This window comes from Protopterus annectens, chromosome 3.part1 (genome assembly GCF_019279795.1).
Source record: "Protopterus annectens isolate FY-2018-M chromosome 3.part1, PAN1.0, whole genome shotgun sequence".
Classification (NCBI taxonomy): domain Eukaryota; kingdom Metazoa; phylum Chordata; order Ceratodontiformes; family Protopteridae; genus Protopterus; species Protopterus annectens.
The window spans coordinates 51457120-51472294 of record NC_056732.1 but is presented as its reverse complement, the minus strand read 5'-3'; the positions used below and the strand labels follow the sequence as shown (position 1 = coordinate 51472294).

Sequence of the window (15175 nt, the reverse complement as noted above, 5' to 3'; positions counted from 1 at the left end):
GGCCCTTCTGTAGGATGTCCACATCATTTGAGGACTTGACTATGGCTCCTAGTTTGCGGTCGTCTGTGAACTTCATTAGCCAGAGGCCTTCTGTGTTGGCCTGTACTTCAGAAAAGTAGATACCAAACAGGAGAGGTCCCAGGACAGAACACAAACATCCGGTGTTACAAACACAGGAGGACTATGGCTAACCAAGTTCGCCGATGACTGCAAACTGGGAGCCATAACTAACTCTTCGGCTGACACGGACATCCTTCAAAAAGGCCTTACTGAGACAGACACCTGGTGTCAAAGTCATGGCCTCAAGCTAAATGTCAAAAAATGCATAGTCATCCCTTTTGGGAAAAACAACACATCCACAAATTACCACATAGGCGGCAGCCCCCTTAATACAGAAGAGGTAATAAAAGATCTGGGGACCCAGGTAGACAGTAATCTCTCCTTTGACAATCATATTGCCAAAGTAGTTCGGAAATCCTTCTCTGTGGCCCATCTAATTACTAAAGGGTTCAGATCTAGAAATAAAGAAGTTATAGTGCCCCTCTACTCGTCACTCATCAGACCCATCATAGAGTACAATGCCCCATTTGGGATGTACCTCAAGACACTTCCAACAGCTGGAAAGACCACAAAAGCACCTCACCACGAGGATTACTGGCCTCAAACATACGTCTTATGCAGCCCAACTGAAAAAACTCTGGCAGTACTCAGCGGCATATTGCTTACTCAGAGGTGATCTCTGCCTGACTTACAAAGCCATGTCCCACTCAGAAATGATGGACATGCTTCACCTAAAGAAATTCAAGTCACTGCGAGCCACTCGCTCTGGTGAACTAATCCTTGCCACAACAATAAATAGAACATGCTGGAGGGATAGACTCCTGTCACAGAGACTCCCCATGCTTTGGAAGCCCCTCACTAACACTCTTCAACAGAAACTTTGACGAGTGGATGGGTAACAGAAAATACACCCCCTGGGATCACTTCATTGGCTCTGCTTGACAGAGGCTCAGTTAATTAATCAATGGAGCGGCGAAAGCCAACACACTCTGGCTAGGCTTATAAATGCCCTCAGGCAGACAGTCTAGTACCTACCTATGAACCTAAATTACCTATATCAACTCTTTTTTGTATCCCTGACAAAGAACAAAATGACACCAAGAGAGAAAGCAGCAGAAATTTCTATACCTCCAAAACTGAGTAGCAGTACATCATAAACAAAGAAAAGCTGGAGAGGTAAAGAGACAGCAGGGTGCGCACACAAGAGTGCAGGACTGAAGATCACCAAGGGATGACGGAACAGCTTTCAGAAAGAGAGAAAACCATGAGACAACAGTCGTGCACCACGTATTAAAAATCAAAGCTAACAAACATTAAGTAAATGAACGAATAACTAGTGGAGAGCTCATTAAGTCTGTTCCTCAAAGTTTAGACAGACTCCACCAGTTAAATTTTTTTATTATAATTCAGGTATTACATATCAATTGTTTACAACACAGATTCTGGTTCAAACCAAAAGTGCAGAAAGGTGTCACGAAAACCAAATAAAAATCAAAACACCAACCACTGACCGAGAAAAAGAAATAAAAAGCAAAACTCAGCGTTAATGTAACTCAGCTTTAAACTCCGCTTTCATCCAAAGGACTGAAGAACAACATATGACCTCACAATTTATAAAAAAAACTCATGCTAATTAGACAATTAATTATCCTATTAAACAAACAATTCATCCTGAACAACATGAAAATCACTGTAAAAACAATACTTATATAGCTATAGTTATACTTCATTTCATTTATCTTTACGATGTTTAAAAATATATATATATTTAATATTAATAACATCATTCATGCCAGGCTTATCAGCTTGCATTTTAATTTGTCATTTGGCTTCTCTTTGCTCTAAATTATTCTTAAAAATCACCCCCTCTCAAGTCAACTGCACTTTGTTCCAAAATAGAAAAGGAAAACGTTCTAAAACCAACAGATTACAAACTGTGTTTATACAAAGCATTGCTTGTATCTTTCCTTTTTATACTGTACATATGGTCTCTCATTCTTTTATACACGTTTCTAGTAGTCATACCAATATAAAATTCTTGACATTTGTCACAAACAGCAACATAACTCCTTTGGTTTTACAACTAAAATCTCCAGGAACAGGTACAGTATAAGGAATGTGTGGCAGTATAGCATACGGTCTAATATATATATCTGCACAGTCCATTCGTGACATTTGTACATACCCTGATTTTGACTCCTAGGACAACTGTCACACCCCCAAAACACTTTTAAGCACCAACTTTAAATACAAACAAGATTAACTTAACTGTGCAACTGAACTATATAAACTGCCATTTAGAAATGCAGTTTACATAATATCAATGCTTGTATCAACATTTATACAAATACCCCACTTTCATTAATAAACACCAAATCATACTTAACAGATTACACAAGACACCTTACAAAACATATCTAAGAAATTGTGGTTACAGACTGTAATACCCAACAGTTTAAAATTTTAATTTTACTTGACACTTGTCTTACAACAGGGAATAACTATTTTTCAGCACAGACAATAAAGATCCACAATTAAACCACTTTACAGATAAATATGTAATTATACATATACACTCGAGATAAAAATTTATAGTAATCATGTATGTATATATATATATATATATATATATATATATATATATATATATATATATACATACATACATACACACACAAACACAGTATTTACATACAGCACGAGTACAAGCAATTGAATGGTGCAAGTTATGTTTATTTAGAGGCAACAAAGCAATTCCATCTGCAGCAGTATTTAAAAATCAGTACAGAACAGATGTGGGTTATAAAGTTATTCACTTACTAACATAAATGGGTTATAAAGTTATTCACTTACTAACATAAATGTCTTCATACAACAGTTGTTACAGAAATAGATACACTTAATACCCCCAAAAAAAAAAAAAAAAAAAAGACAACCTCTGACATAGCTCTCAAGAGAATCAAGGGACAAATCCAGAAATGGACATTTTAAAACATTAGTAATATTAACTTGAGACGCCAATCAGAAAATGTGAATTAATATACATTTTCTGAAGTAAAAAGTATATAATTCTAATTATTGTCCTTAACTACAATTCACCACTTTTGCTTCAAAAGTCACCAGATTTAGAAGGGATTGAGAGTAGCTAGGTTAAAATCTGAATAAAAATTCAGGTGCAGTTGAAAATAATACCTATACAACTGCCTCGTTGGGAGGAATTAACCATAAAAGTTCACCTTAACAACCCCAGCGTTTTCTTTCAATGGGCTATGCATTTAAAAGATCAATCTGATTCTTTCCATTTTTCGTATCAATTACTTAATCAACCTTCTTCCTTTAGGCTCAAACCTTTTCATGCAATCATTTCGGTACATCTAGCAACATACCGCAGCAGGCTTGTTGAAACAAAACATAAGCACACAATTGCATTAAAAAATCTTGATCTTTTTCAAATTCATTCTCCTCCCTGACAATCTACACCAATTACGGGCCTAATTTCCGGTAATACAAACTCCACCCCCACAACCTCCTTGCCTGAGTTATAGCACTCAGCTAAGAAGTACTAAAAGTTATCCCCCCAGAAGTAACCCAAAGATGGTCACACTTACATCCGTCTATTTCTTCCTGCAGGTCCTCCTGGAGCAGCGACAGATCTGAAACAACAAAATAACAGACCTAGTACATAATACAGTACTGGGAACAGCTTCTTGGCAAATGTCAGTGGGCATGTAAAACCCGACTACAGAAACAATAAAAACGTAATAAATATGAAACTGGGATGTATACAAATGAAATGCTTGATTTTGGAGATACCTACCCGCCATCTTGTCCTGGTCCTACATTTAAAAGGAAATAATGCGGGCTGAAAGCGCCGCAGTGAATTGGAAGCTTAGCTGGTTATTATGGACACGGTAATGGCAGAATATGGGAGGAGACAGTTCCTATTTAATTATCCAACAAACTGTACTCAATACTGTATGGATCCTGCCTCTGGGTGGCCATTACTTCTGTATTAAAACTAGGAGGTGGAGCTACGTAGTCAGCTGACACCGACGTCCTGGATACGTCTGCTGTCGTAAAACCAGGGAGGAAGTTGATGCTCTGAAAAATAAGAAATGTTTTAAGAATGTATCGTTATTCTTATATAAACATGTTGTTTTAGAGCGGTTTAGTGGTGTTTTTGTGAAATTATGCAGTGAGGTGTATCGTAATATATATTATCGTAATTAAGACTTTTTATCTGGAGTCATCGATATTATCAAATTAATGAGATGTAAAAAGTTTGTGTTGTGTCTTTATTGGGACTTTTTTGTTTTTATAACATTGTTGAAAGTAAGTATAAGGGCTGTTTGAGTTGATAGTTTAATATTAAGAATACCTACTCGTGCAGCTGTATAAACATCGCTTTGTTGCACCGCCACCCTTTATTTATCAAATCAGTGTGTTCTGGCTGACAAGTGATTAGACTTAAACTGGAGGAAGACAAACAGTGGAGTGTGTCAGTGTACACTTCTCAGCTGTTTCTGATTAGCTTGGGTCCCCCGCATCCCCCTAAAATTGGCATTTTTGAGAGAAAATATGGTGGATTAAACTTGATTAATAATTGTTGAATAACATGCTGTAGGTGGATTGGGCATAGGCATGATTGCGTGCTTGTGTGTGCCTTCTGTGGAATGTTGAGCACCGGGCTGGCAACTCCACACCGTAAAAAAAAAAAAAAAAACACACTGCCAATCATGAGCGGACAGGTGATCCCTAACCAGGGAAAAGCCGAAAGAAGAAGAATTGTTGAATGACGAGGGGATCGCAAATTATCAGCGGTTTACTGTACAACAACATAACTCCGTAGGCATACACGTTCAGAACCTGCTTAATACCAGATTTGTTTAATGCAGTCCCCACGTGCTTCCTTAACTACAGTGGCTGTCAAGGTACAAAACACCAGAGAGTACAGTTGTGTACTCTTACCATAAATGTAGATTTTGGAGTATGTTCACTGTTACAGTCATTATTGTAGGGTTCTTCCTGCTGGCAGCAGCCCTCGATCGGCCAGAGTCCCAAAGTCGGGTCCGACATCGGCTGAAGTCGCTCCTTCCCTGACGTCAGTGCACCAGGGGTATAAAGACCTCAGCCGACGCCATTTTCCCCAATTTTTCTTGCCCCAAATGTTAGGTGCCCAAAAATAAAGGCCAAAAGCTTAATCAAAGGAATAAGCAAACATAAACCAGAACATTCCCAAATATCACCAGCAAAAATACCTTAGAGAAAAAAGAAGTTCCAAAGAGACACAGACAGTACTCAAAGAACAACAAAAGAGGGGATAGGAGGGAGGGTAACCCAGACTGTAACAGTGAACACACTCGAACATCTACATTTATGGTAAGAGTACACAACTGTACTATGTTCATCATGGTTCACTGTTACAGTCATTACTGTACGGTTGAATCCCAAAGCTAAGAAAGGGTGGCTGGAGAAGGAACAGAAGTGGTGGCTGCAAAGCCTGCCCTAGATTTAGAATAGAGAGGGAGGTTGTAGTGCTTATAAAAAGTATGCATAGAACTCCAAGTTGCAGCTTCTAAGATCTCCTTGGTAGGAACTGCACTGAGAAAAGCTGCCGAAGTGGCAGTAGCTCTGGTAGAATGTGTTCTAACATTAACAGGAACTGGTTTGCCATGATGAGAGTAACAGAACTTGATGCAGTGGGAAATCCACTTAGAAATAGTTTGCTTAGTGATTGCTCTCCCCTGTGAAGTAGAAGCATAAGCTACAAACAATTGGTCAGATTTCCTGAAAATCCTGGTCCTGTCCAGGTAAAAACGAAGCTGCCTGTGTATATCTAAAGAATGCAAAATTCTTTCCTCTTCACTTTGAGGATTAGGATAAAAGGTAGGTAAATGAATAGTCTGATTCAAGGCTACTTTCGAAACCACCTTAGGCATAAAGGTGGGATTAGTCCTCAGGGACATCCTGTCCTGATGAAAAATAATAAAGGGTTCCACAGCCATGAGTGCTTGTAATTCAAACTCTGCTGGCAGAGGTTATAGCTAAAAGAAAAGCAGTTTTCCATGATAAAAACTTTAAATCTGTGGAAGCTGCAGGTTCAAAAGGAGACTGTTAACTTTTCCAAAACAAAGTTGAGATCCCAAGTGAGAACTGGTGCTCTTAAAGGGGGCCTTATATTTTTTACCCCTCTGAGATATTGTTTAAGTAACGGATGAGAAAAGATTGGGGGATCCGTATTGTAATGTACAGAAATAGCAGAAGCATGAATTTTGATAGATGAAAAAGATAGGCCCTTATGCAACATCTCTGTTAGGTATTGTAAAATCAGAGGAATGTTTGGAACTGCAGAATCAAAACCCTGGGCCTGAGTCTAGGAGCAAAATATTTTCCATTTACCTGCATAAGATTTCCTGGTGCTGGGCCTTCTAGCTTCAAGGATTATGTCCAGTACCTGTCTGGTAAGGGTAGAGCTGTTTAAAGACCCTGGATCACCAGACTGCTAGATTCAGAGTTTTGACATGGCTGTGCAGGATCTGGCCATCTCATTGAGACAGTAGATGTGGAATTTGTGGCAAAATCCAGGGTGGACCCTGAGCCAGGTTCATCAGGGTGGAATACCAGAATTGCAGAGGCCAGTTGGGAGCCAGTAAAATCATTTGCAGTCTGTCCTGTTTGATTTTCAGAGGTACCCGTGGTAGAAGAGGCAAAGGAGGAAAAGCATATACTGAGAGGTGTTTCCAACTGAATGAAAGGGCATCCACTTTCCATGCTAGTTTGTGGTAGGTCCTCGTGCAGAACGTTTGAAGTTGATGGTTTTGGGGAGATGCAAAAAGATCTATGTCCGGGCACCCCCACGCCTCCATTATCATCCTGAATATCCGAACATCCAACATCCATTCGTGTGGATCTGAAAGGTTTCTGCTTAGACTGTCTGCCAGAGTGTTGTCCTTTCCTGGCAGGAATTGAGCTTGTAAGTCCACCTTGCTGGCCAGTGCTGTGTTCCACAGAGTCATGGCCAATCTGCACAGGGGGTAAGAGTGAGAGCCTCCCTGCTTGTTTATGTACCACATCACTCTAGTGTTGTCCGTCTTTATCAGTAATTGCCCCGGTAGAATAAGATCTTTGAAGGCTGTCGGGGCATTCTGTACAGCTAGAATCTCCTTCAAATTTATGTGCAGATGCATTTGGTCCTCTGTCCATGCACCCTGAAGACATCTCCCTTGCATGTGGGCTCCCCATACATAGTCCAAAGCATCCGTCGTTATGACTTGATTGGCTGGAATGGGACAGAAAGGCCTCCCCTTGTTCTGGAGACAGGCCTCGGCCCACCAAAGAAACTCCTGCCAGAGACAAGGCAAAATTGCGATCACTGTTTCCAAACTGTGGCAATGCTGAGACCATACACTCTTGAGGTACCACTGTATCTTCCTCATATGCAGTCTTGCATATGGTATTAACAGAATGTAGGATGCCATGTAACCCAAAGCCTGCAGAATTTTTCTTGCAGTTAGCTGACTCATTAAAGCCAGGTTTTTGAAATAAGCCAGTTGCACTTTTTTGTCTGGTGTCAAGTAAGCCATCTGGGTTGTAGTGTCCAGAAGAGCACCCAGGAAAGCAGTCTGTTGCATGGGCACCAGGTTTGATTTCTTTAGGTTCACCGTGAACCCTAGGCACCAGAGAAGATGCTGCACAAATGCCAGATGCTGAAGTAAAGTCTCCTTGTTGTCCGCTTGAATGAGACAATCATCCAGATAAGAGTATATTTGAATTCCCTTCTGTCTGCAAAACGCCATTACTGGTGCCAGGCACTTTGTAAAGACCCTGGGTGCAGTAAATAAGCCAAAGGGCAGCACAGAGAACTGGTAATGCTTCGAGCCCGCTTTGAATCTCAGGTACCTTCTGCACTCTTGCCGTATGGGAATATGCAGGTAAGCCTCCTTCAAGTCCAAAGTCACCATCCAAGTGCTCTTGCTCAGCATAGGCAGCAGCTGCTGCAGAGTGAGCATCTTGAATTTTGGTATTTCTAGGAAGGTGTTTAATACGGAAAGGTCCAGGATTGGTCTTGTTAGCGAAATATGTATTAATGTGTGTATTAGCAATATGCTTAGTGCATTTAGAACTTGAAAAGAATTAACACGTTTATTCTATTTCATACTGCATAAATCTGTACAAACTGCAGTTGCTTTTGACCTTGTACTGTTAGCTAAATCTTGCTTGTGCCTTGGAAATTTACTGAGAAGCAGATGATTTCTGTTTGCGTTAGGAAAATAATGAATAGAACAATACTGCTTAAATGAAACTTAGACAAGAAGTTCCGCTGTGCTATGAGAGCATACACAGCTGTAGAAATAACAGATAATTAGGACAAAGCCTGCTTGATCTTGCCTCTTAAACCTAGTTGATTTCTTTGAAACAGTTACCAAAGCCATAGATGAGGGCAAGGTAGTCCACCCAGCCTACCTGGACCTCGCAAAAGCCTTCGACACAATACCCCACTCGGGCATCATAAATAAGCTTACCAGCTTAAATATTAACCCCTATATCACAAGTTGGGTTGCAAACTGGCTCAGAGATAGAACCCACATGGTCAGAATCGCAGGTGCCATGTCCGAATCCAAACCAGTTACAAGTGGCGTCCCACAGGGCTCAGTTCTGGGACCTCTCTTGTTCGGTATATACTTTTCTGAGGTTCAGGCTAACACGGGGGGGTTATAGCTGACAAAGTTCGCAGATGACTGCAAACTGGGGGCCATAATCGAATCTCCAGCTGACACAAGCATCCTCCAAAAGGGTCTCACAGAGACGGATGCTTGGTGCCAGAGCCATGGCCTCAAGCTAAATGCTAAAAAGTGCATAGTCATCCCTTCTGCGAAGAACAAGGTGCCCACAAATTACCACATAGATGATAATCCATTAAGTACGGAAGAAGTAATTAGAGATTTGGGGACCAACGTAGATAGTAATCTCTCCTTTGATAATCACGTTGCCAAAGTGGTTAGAAAGACCTTCTATATAGCCCACCTTATCACGAAAGGGTTCGCATCTAGATCAAGAGAGGTCATTGTGCCCCTCTACTGCGTCACTCATCAGGCCCATAATTGAATACAATGCCCCTTTTGGGGTGTACCTTACCAGACACCTGCAGCAACTGGAGAGACCCCAAAAGTACCTCACCAAGAGGATCATGGGCTACAAACAGATGTCCTATGCAGCTCGACTAAAGAAACTCCAGCTCTACTCATTTGCTTACCGCCTACTCAGAGGCGATCTATGCCTGACGTACAAAGCCATGTCAAACCCAGAATTAATGGACATGCTCCACCTCAAAAAATCAAAGTCCCTTAGAGCTACATGCTCCAGGGACCTAAACCTCAGCACAAAAATAAATAGGACATACTGGAGGGACAGATTCATTTCCCAGAGGCTCCCCTCACTCTGGAATAGAATCCCAATTCATGTTAGACATAGTCCCTCGCTGACCCTCTTCAAGAGAAATCTGGACACGTGGATGGGAAATCGCAAATTCACCCCTGGGATCTCTTCTGTGTCCCTGCTAGACAGAGGCACAGTAAACTAATCTTAAAAGGGTACCTTCTGTGACTTACTTTACAGAGGCACAGTAGGCTAATCTAATAGGGAGGCAGAAGCCAAATACACTCTGGCTAGGCTTATAAATGCCCTAGGGCAGATAGCCTAGTATCTACCTATGAACCTATGAAAATATGAACTGCAATCAGCATTTGCTTGTATCTGTATTAGAAAAGTAACAGTGTACAATAGACGCTTGTAAATGAAGTACTGGTCACCAAGGCCAGGTTGTTTTTCTGAAAAGTTTCTCACAAATCTAGTCATGTCAGCAGAAAATCTGAAGTAACACCTGCTGTAGTACAATGCTTAAAGTTGTGTTTGATTACGTCAGCTTAGAAGGCCATGTCTTGTAAAACAGTATGCATGCAAATAAATTAAAGTGCCTTAAATGAACCTTACGTGTATTGGTCTTTGAAGTTTTTTCCTTTGACAGGTCTCCATGTGTTTTCCTTCCTGGGAACCAGGAAAAGACTTGAATAAAACCCCTGCCCCATTTCTGAATTTGGTACCAATCCTATGGCCCTCATATCCATGAGGGACTGAACTTGCTGTTGTGCCTCTGCCCATTGATGCTTTGGCAGATCTGGCCATCCGTTTGATTTTGGCAAGGTATGGAAATGGAACTTGTAACCCCTTGAAACTATGTCCAGAACCCATTTGTCTTGGGTTATGTGGCTCCAATTGTGATAAAAAAGAGAGATTTTTCCTCCCAAAGGCACATCCAGGAGGGGAGCCCCTGGAGCTAGTAAGGGAGAGTCATAATGACTGTTTCCTGTAAGGTTGTGACCTATCTTCTCCTCCCTTGGGAGAGGGGGCACTCCACTGCTTATTTATGAAAGGGGGCTGTGCCTGTCCTCTACCTCTGGAACGCCTGTATCTGCCTCTCTGAGGTCTGTCCGAGCTTGGAAAGGACCAAGGTTTAGCTGGCCAGTTCCTGCTAAATCTAGGGGGTTGTACCTGTAGAAAATCCTTAACCATCTGCATAGATTTGGCTTTGTCTTCCATTTTCTTCAATAACTCCTCAGCTTTGGCCCCAAACAAAACATTGTGCTGCAAAGGGGCATCCAAAAGTTTTGCCTTAACCTGCTCTGGCAAACTTTGCTCCTTTAACCAAGCATGCCTTCTAATAACTGTGCCAGTTGCTGCAGCCCTGCAAGAAGCCTCCAAAGAATCAAAACCACAGTGCAGTGTATGTTTACCCACCTGCTCAGTAGCATGCAATAAATCCTGTAATTCCTTATTGTCTGTACCACCAGAAACAGCAGACATCTTTTGTTTTAACACAGACAAAAGATATTGCTGATATTTCAACATATGAAATTGACAATTCAAACTCTAATAGACAATGTAGCAGAAATATAAACTTTTTTGCCCCATCTTTCCAAGGCTCTGGACTCTCGGTCAGAGGGAATAGGATTCTTAGCAGAGGCCGCTTTAACACCCTTATGGCCTTGAGAGATAGTTTCTGGATCAGCGGAAGGGTTCTTAAAAAGAAATTTGTGAGAATCTGGAACCCTATAATACCTATCCGGTTTGACAGGAGCAGGAGGAAAAGAATCAGGAGAAAGAGTTGCCTCTGTAAAAACATCATCCACAATGTCCAATACAGGGGGAATAGCCAGGGGCCTATGCTGTGGGAGCAGAAGAAAATCCCTAAGCCTTTTCTTGGAGTCAGAGTATTCCTGCCCTTCCCAGTGAAAATGCTCTCTCATGTCATGCAAAGTTTCCCCAAATGAATAATCCTCAGGAGGAGAGGCCGAATGAAGGGATTCTTCAGCATCAGAATACTCATAAGGAGGGAAGGAATAATCCTGCTCAGAGGAAGAAGCAGAAGAAATAGAAACTTAATCTGAGGAATCATAATCTGGCTCTAGCCTAGGTCTCTTGTCAGGAGGGGGATGGGAACCCCTGATTATAGTTAACAGATCTTCAGCCATTTTAAGCATCTGTCTTTGAGGTCTAGGACCCTGATCAGAAGGTGCCTGTGCTTGCTGCTTTGTCTTTGCCGTAGCTTTAGCCTTTGTCTTTGTCTTTGACTGCAAAACTGGAGCCATCTTTACATGAAGCTGTGTAGGCCTAAAAACTCCCTCAGAAGCCGGTGCCTGCACAGCGGCTCTGGACCCATCTGAGGGAGCATTATCCGGAGGTCCAATCCCTGGAAATTCTGAAGGCCCCATCGGCTTCTCGCGGGAGTCGGTACAGGCAACCAGTTCAAAAGTGGCAGACAACAGGGGCTGCAAAAGTGCCTCACTGACGACCGACGAACCGGCAACTGGCTCTGGTTGAATAATGTCATCTGCTTTGGACCTCGGAGGCCTGTCTTTATCCTTGCGCCTCCTATACACTCCGGTAGCCGGATAAGAATCCGACGACATATTGTAATTAAATCTTTTTCCAAAATAATGGAAGGCAAAATCGTACCTACGCCTAATAGTGCGTTGATTAAATCTAGCACAAAACCTACAATTAGCTACGTCGTGGTCAGGGCCTAGGCAAGGTATACAGTAAGAGTGAAAATCCTTATGAGGTATTTGCTTCCCACAAGAAATACAGTTATTAACATTTTCTGACATCAGACTGGAGCAAGAAAGGTTTCCCCAACGGGGTACTTAGCTTAAAATAAGAAGTTTTCGATACAAAAGTCACCAAAAGTAAACAGGAGTCGGCCGACCGGCACTTGCGAACTGCTTTGCTACGGGCACCGCACGGCAAGAAAGACTGGGGAAAATGGCGTCAGCTGATGTCTTTATACCCCTGGTGCACTGACATCAGGGAAGGAGCAACTTCAGCCGACATCGGACCCGACTTTGGGAGTCTGGCCGATCGAGGGCTGCTGCCAGCAGGAAGAACCCTACAGTAATGACTGTAACAGTGAACCACAATGAACATCATAGTCACTGTTCTGCAATATTGTAAACAATTAAGAGTTAGAGGCTTCTTTAACTTCAGAAAATGCATTTTAATTAACATTGTGTTAACCTGCCAACTTCTCAGGTTAGTAGTAGCAATATTTAAAAGTGTCCCTAACTGTCTCTGATTATTTCTGGATTTTCCCTAACTCTGGAAGCAAGAGTTTGAGAGCTGTGCAGAAGTGTTCTGCTCCTGCACAATAGTGCTGCACTAATAATTACGAATTGGTAATATAATTTTTTTGGTCAGTGTACAAAACTGCCTTCTCCTTGCTATATACATTTTAAGAAATGGGTACTTTTCCGTTATCGGGGCAGCACTTTAAACACGGTTTTTGCGCTCCGAATTCAGTATCTTGTCAAGTGTTTTTGGTCTTGCATAAAATTTAGAGTTGACATTTCCTTTTTTAAATGTTATCCAGTAAAATATTTTATACACACCTGGTTAGATGAACAGCAAAAAGACATGACAAGACACAGGATTCAGAGCTCAGCAACAACTGCTTTAAAAGGGTTTCCCTGACAAAGCACATAACCATTGTTATGAAGTACAAATAATGTACGGGAGTTAAAATAGTAATCGTGTACCTGATATAACATATATTATCAGCGTCTTACCGAGGTTCTGCTTTCCCAACTTTCGGTTGCATGTTTTTTTTAATTTGATTTGTCCAGCTGCTGCATAAGAGGGATGCACTTTACAGCTCTGAATCCAGTGTCTTCTCATGTCTTTTTGATCTTAATCTAACCAGGTGTGAGTAAAATTTAGAAATGACGTCTCCTTTTTTAAATAATATCCAGTAAAATATTTTACACACACCTGGTTAGATTAAAACACAAAAGGGCATGGCAAGACACTAGCTTCGGAGCTTAGCAACTGCGTTTAAAGTGTTGCCCCAATAACGGAAAAGTACCAAAATGTAGCCGTTAGAAGTACTACTTCTTAGATATTCCCGATTTTCAGTTACGTCCTTGAAAAATTAGGGTTCAAAATCATATTCTATTCCTTAGAAAACTGGTCACTTTTTGACAAAAAGTGCTGGATTACAATAAAAAAAAAGATAAGCAACTGACTGAAGAAATGATGGAAGAATAGTGAGCCACGGAAATAGCCTTGACACTGATTTATGTACAAATGAAAATTATGGCATTAAAATAAGAACAAATAACACTAATCCACATGTGAAATATGGGATTAAATTAGGAAAATAGTAATGCTACCAGCAAATGAAATTGTATTTCTGACGATGTATGTAAGATTGTATTTGAAAGCATCTTCTTGTTTGTATGTTATGTATATATGTTAACTTTAATAAATATTTATTGGGGAAAAAATTCCTCAATAAACAGATGTTGTGGATGCAGCATGTAGATAAGAGAATAATTAAACTTAAAGAAAATAAGTGCAATTCTTTTTTTTATATACTTTCCGTTGCTGTACTGCAGGCCTGATTGATTGCTCAGAGGAAGGAGTATGTTAAAATGTAAAGGATTAAATTGATTAAGAGAAGAGCAAAAATGTTAGACTTTTAATACAAGGAAATGTGAGATGGCAGGACGAAACTAGTAACTAAGGAAACTGAAGTGGAACATCCACAATGTTTAAAATGCATTTCAAGTTTTAGATACCATTTAAATAACTTAACATTGCTAATTAAGTGTTGGTGAGATGACTGAGATTTGAGAAAGCAGAGATGGACAGCTCTCATTTTATATGTGATTATTGTAAGAGTTGAGAATATGGCATGTGAATTGTATAATGTTTTATTGTTTTTTGTGGACTGAATTTGTTAAATAATGCTATTTGTTATTGCTATTGGTAAAATACTCACTTTTATAATGACACTGACTTCTACAAGGCGTTTATTACATGTACAGAATGATGTTCTTTAAAAAAACACTTGTTAATTCAGGTTCTCTTAATCTGTTCTCGTTCAGTGTTAGAAAAGTGCCCTTTTTATATGGACATTTTGTTTTCTTCCTTTTTTGTGGGCTTGTAAATTGAAAGCTATACTTCTTATTTGAGATGGAGACAAGCAAACCATGGTACCTCAATGAAACCTTTTATATCTGTTTATAGTAAAGCTGGTAGGTACTGAAACAATTTTTCAGTGAATGCCATTTCTGTAAATTGAATTTTCTGAGCAATACTGTTTGTAGGTGGGGGGTGAAACCCCCTTTAACCTCACCATATTCTTATTTAATAAAGGGACAATAGTTGAGGAACCTGCTTTGTTGCACATGATTATGTAAGAAAATGATTAAATGAAACTGATAGAACTAAGGTGAGATATAATTTCTTTCTTGCTACACAGAGTATTTAAGACTGCATATTAGTTACATTGTTTGTACTTTCATTAATGAAACATGAAACCATTTAAGGACAACAAAATTACAATTGCTAAGTAAAACTGAGTACTTTTGTTCCTTATTACTTCATACAAACACTCAGTTTCACTTGACCATTGTCCTTTTGTATTCCTTAAGTAGTTTTGTGTTTCATTAGTCATTTTGGTTCCACTCTTCAACTTCAGGATTGTTTTATTTGGTTGTATTTCCATTAGGTTTGGTAGTGAAGAGGGTACGTAGTAATGGAAGTGAACGGGACTGGGTAC

General features: G+C 40.3%; 2 protein-coding genes across 5 annotated transcripts in view; one reads left to right on the top strand and one right to left on the bottom strand.

The window, feature by feature from the left end:
- The window catches only part of PPP4R1 (protein phosphatase 4 regulatory subunit 1), a 1686542-nt gene extending 1682443 nt beyond the window's left edge, over window positions 1–4099 (bottom strand). The window contains exons 1-2 of one of the 2 annotated variants that reach the window (XM_044066551.1): window positions 3878–4099; window positions 3669–3713 (exon numbers count right to left, since the gene is read on the bottom strand). In XM_044066551.1, the coding sequence (XP_043922486.1) occupies window positions 3669–3713; window positions 3878–3884 (52 nt within the window). In that variant the 5' untranslated portion in view covers window positions 3885–4099. Of the gene's footprint in view, window positions 1–3296; window positions 3440–3668; window positions 3714–3877 lie in introns of those variants that run through there. The other variant, XM_044066553.1, reaches the window with a different exon arrangement.
- The window catches only part of RAD54B (RAD54 homolog B), a 1676581-nt gene that overhangs the window by 550956 nt on the left and 1110450 nt on the right, over window positions 1–15175 (top strand). The gene's annotated exons all lie outside the window — the stretch shown is intronic.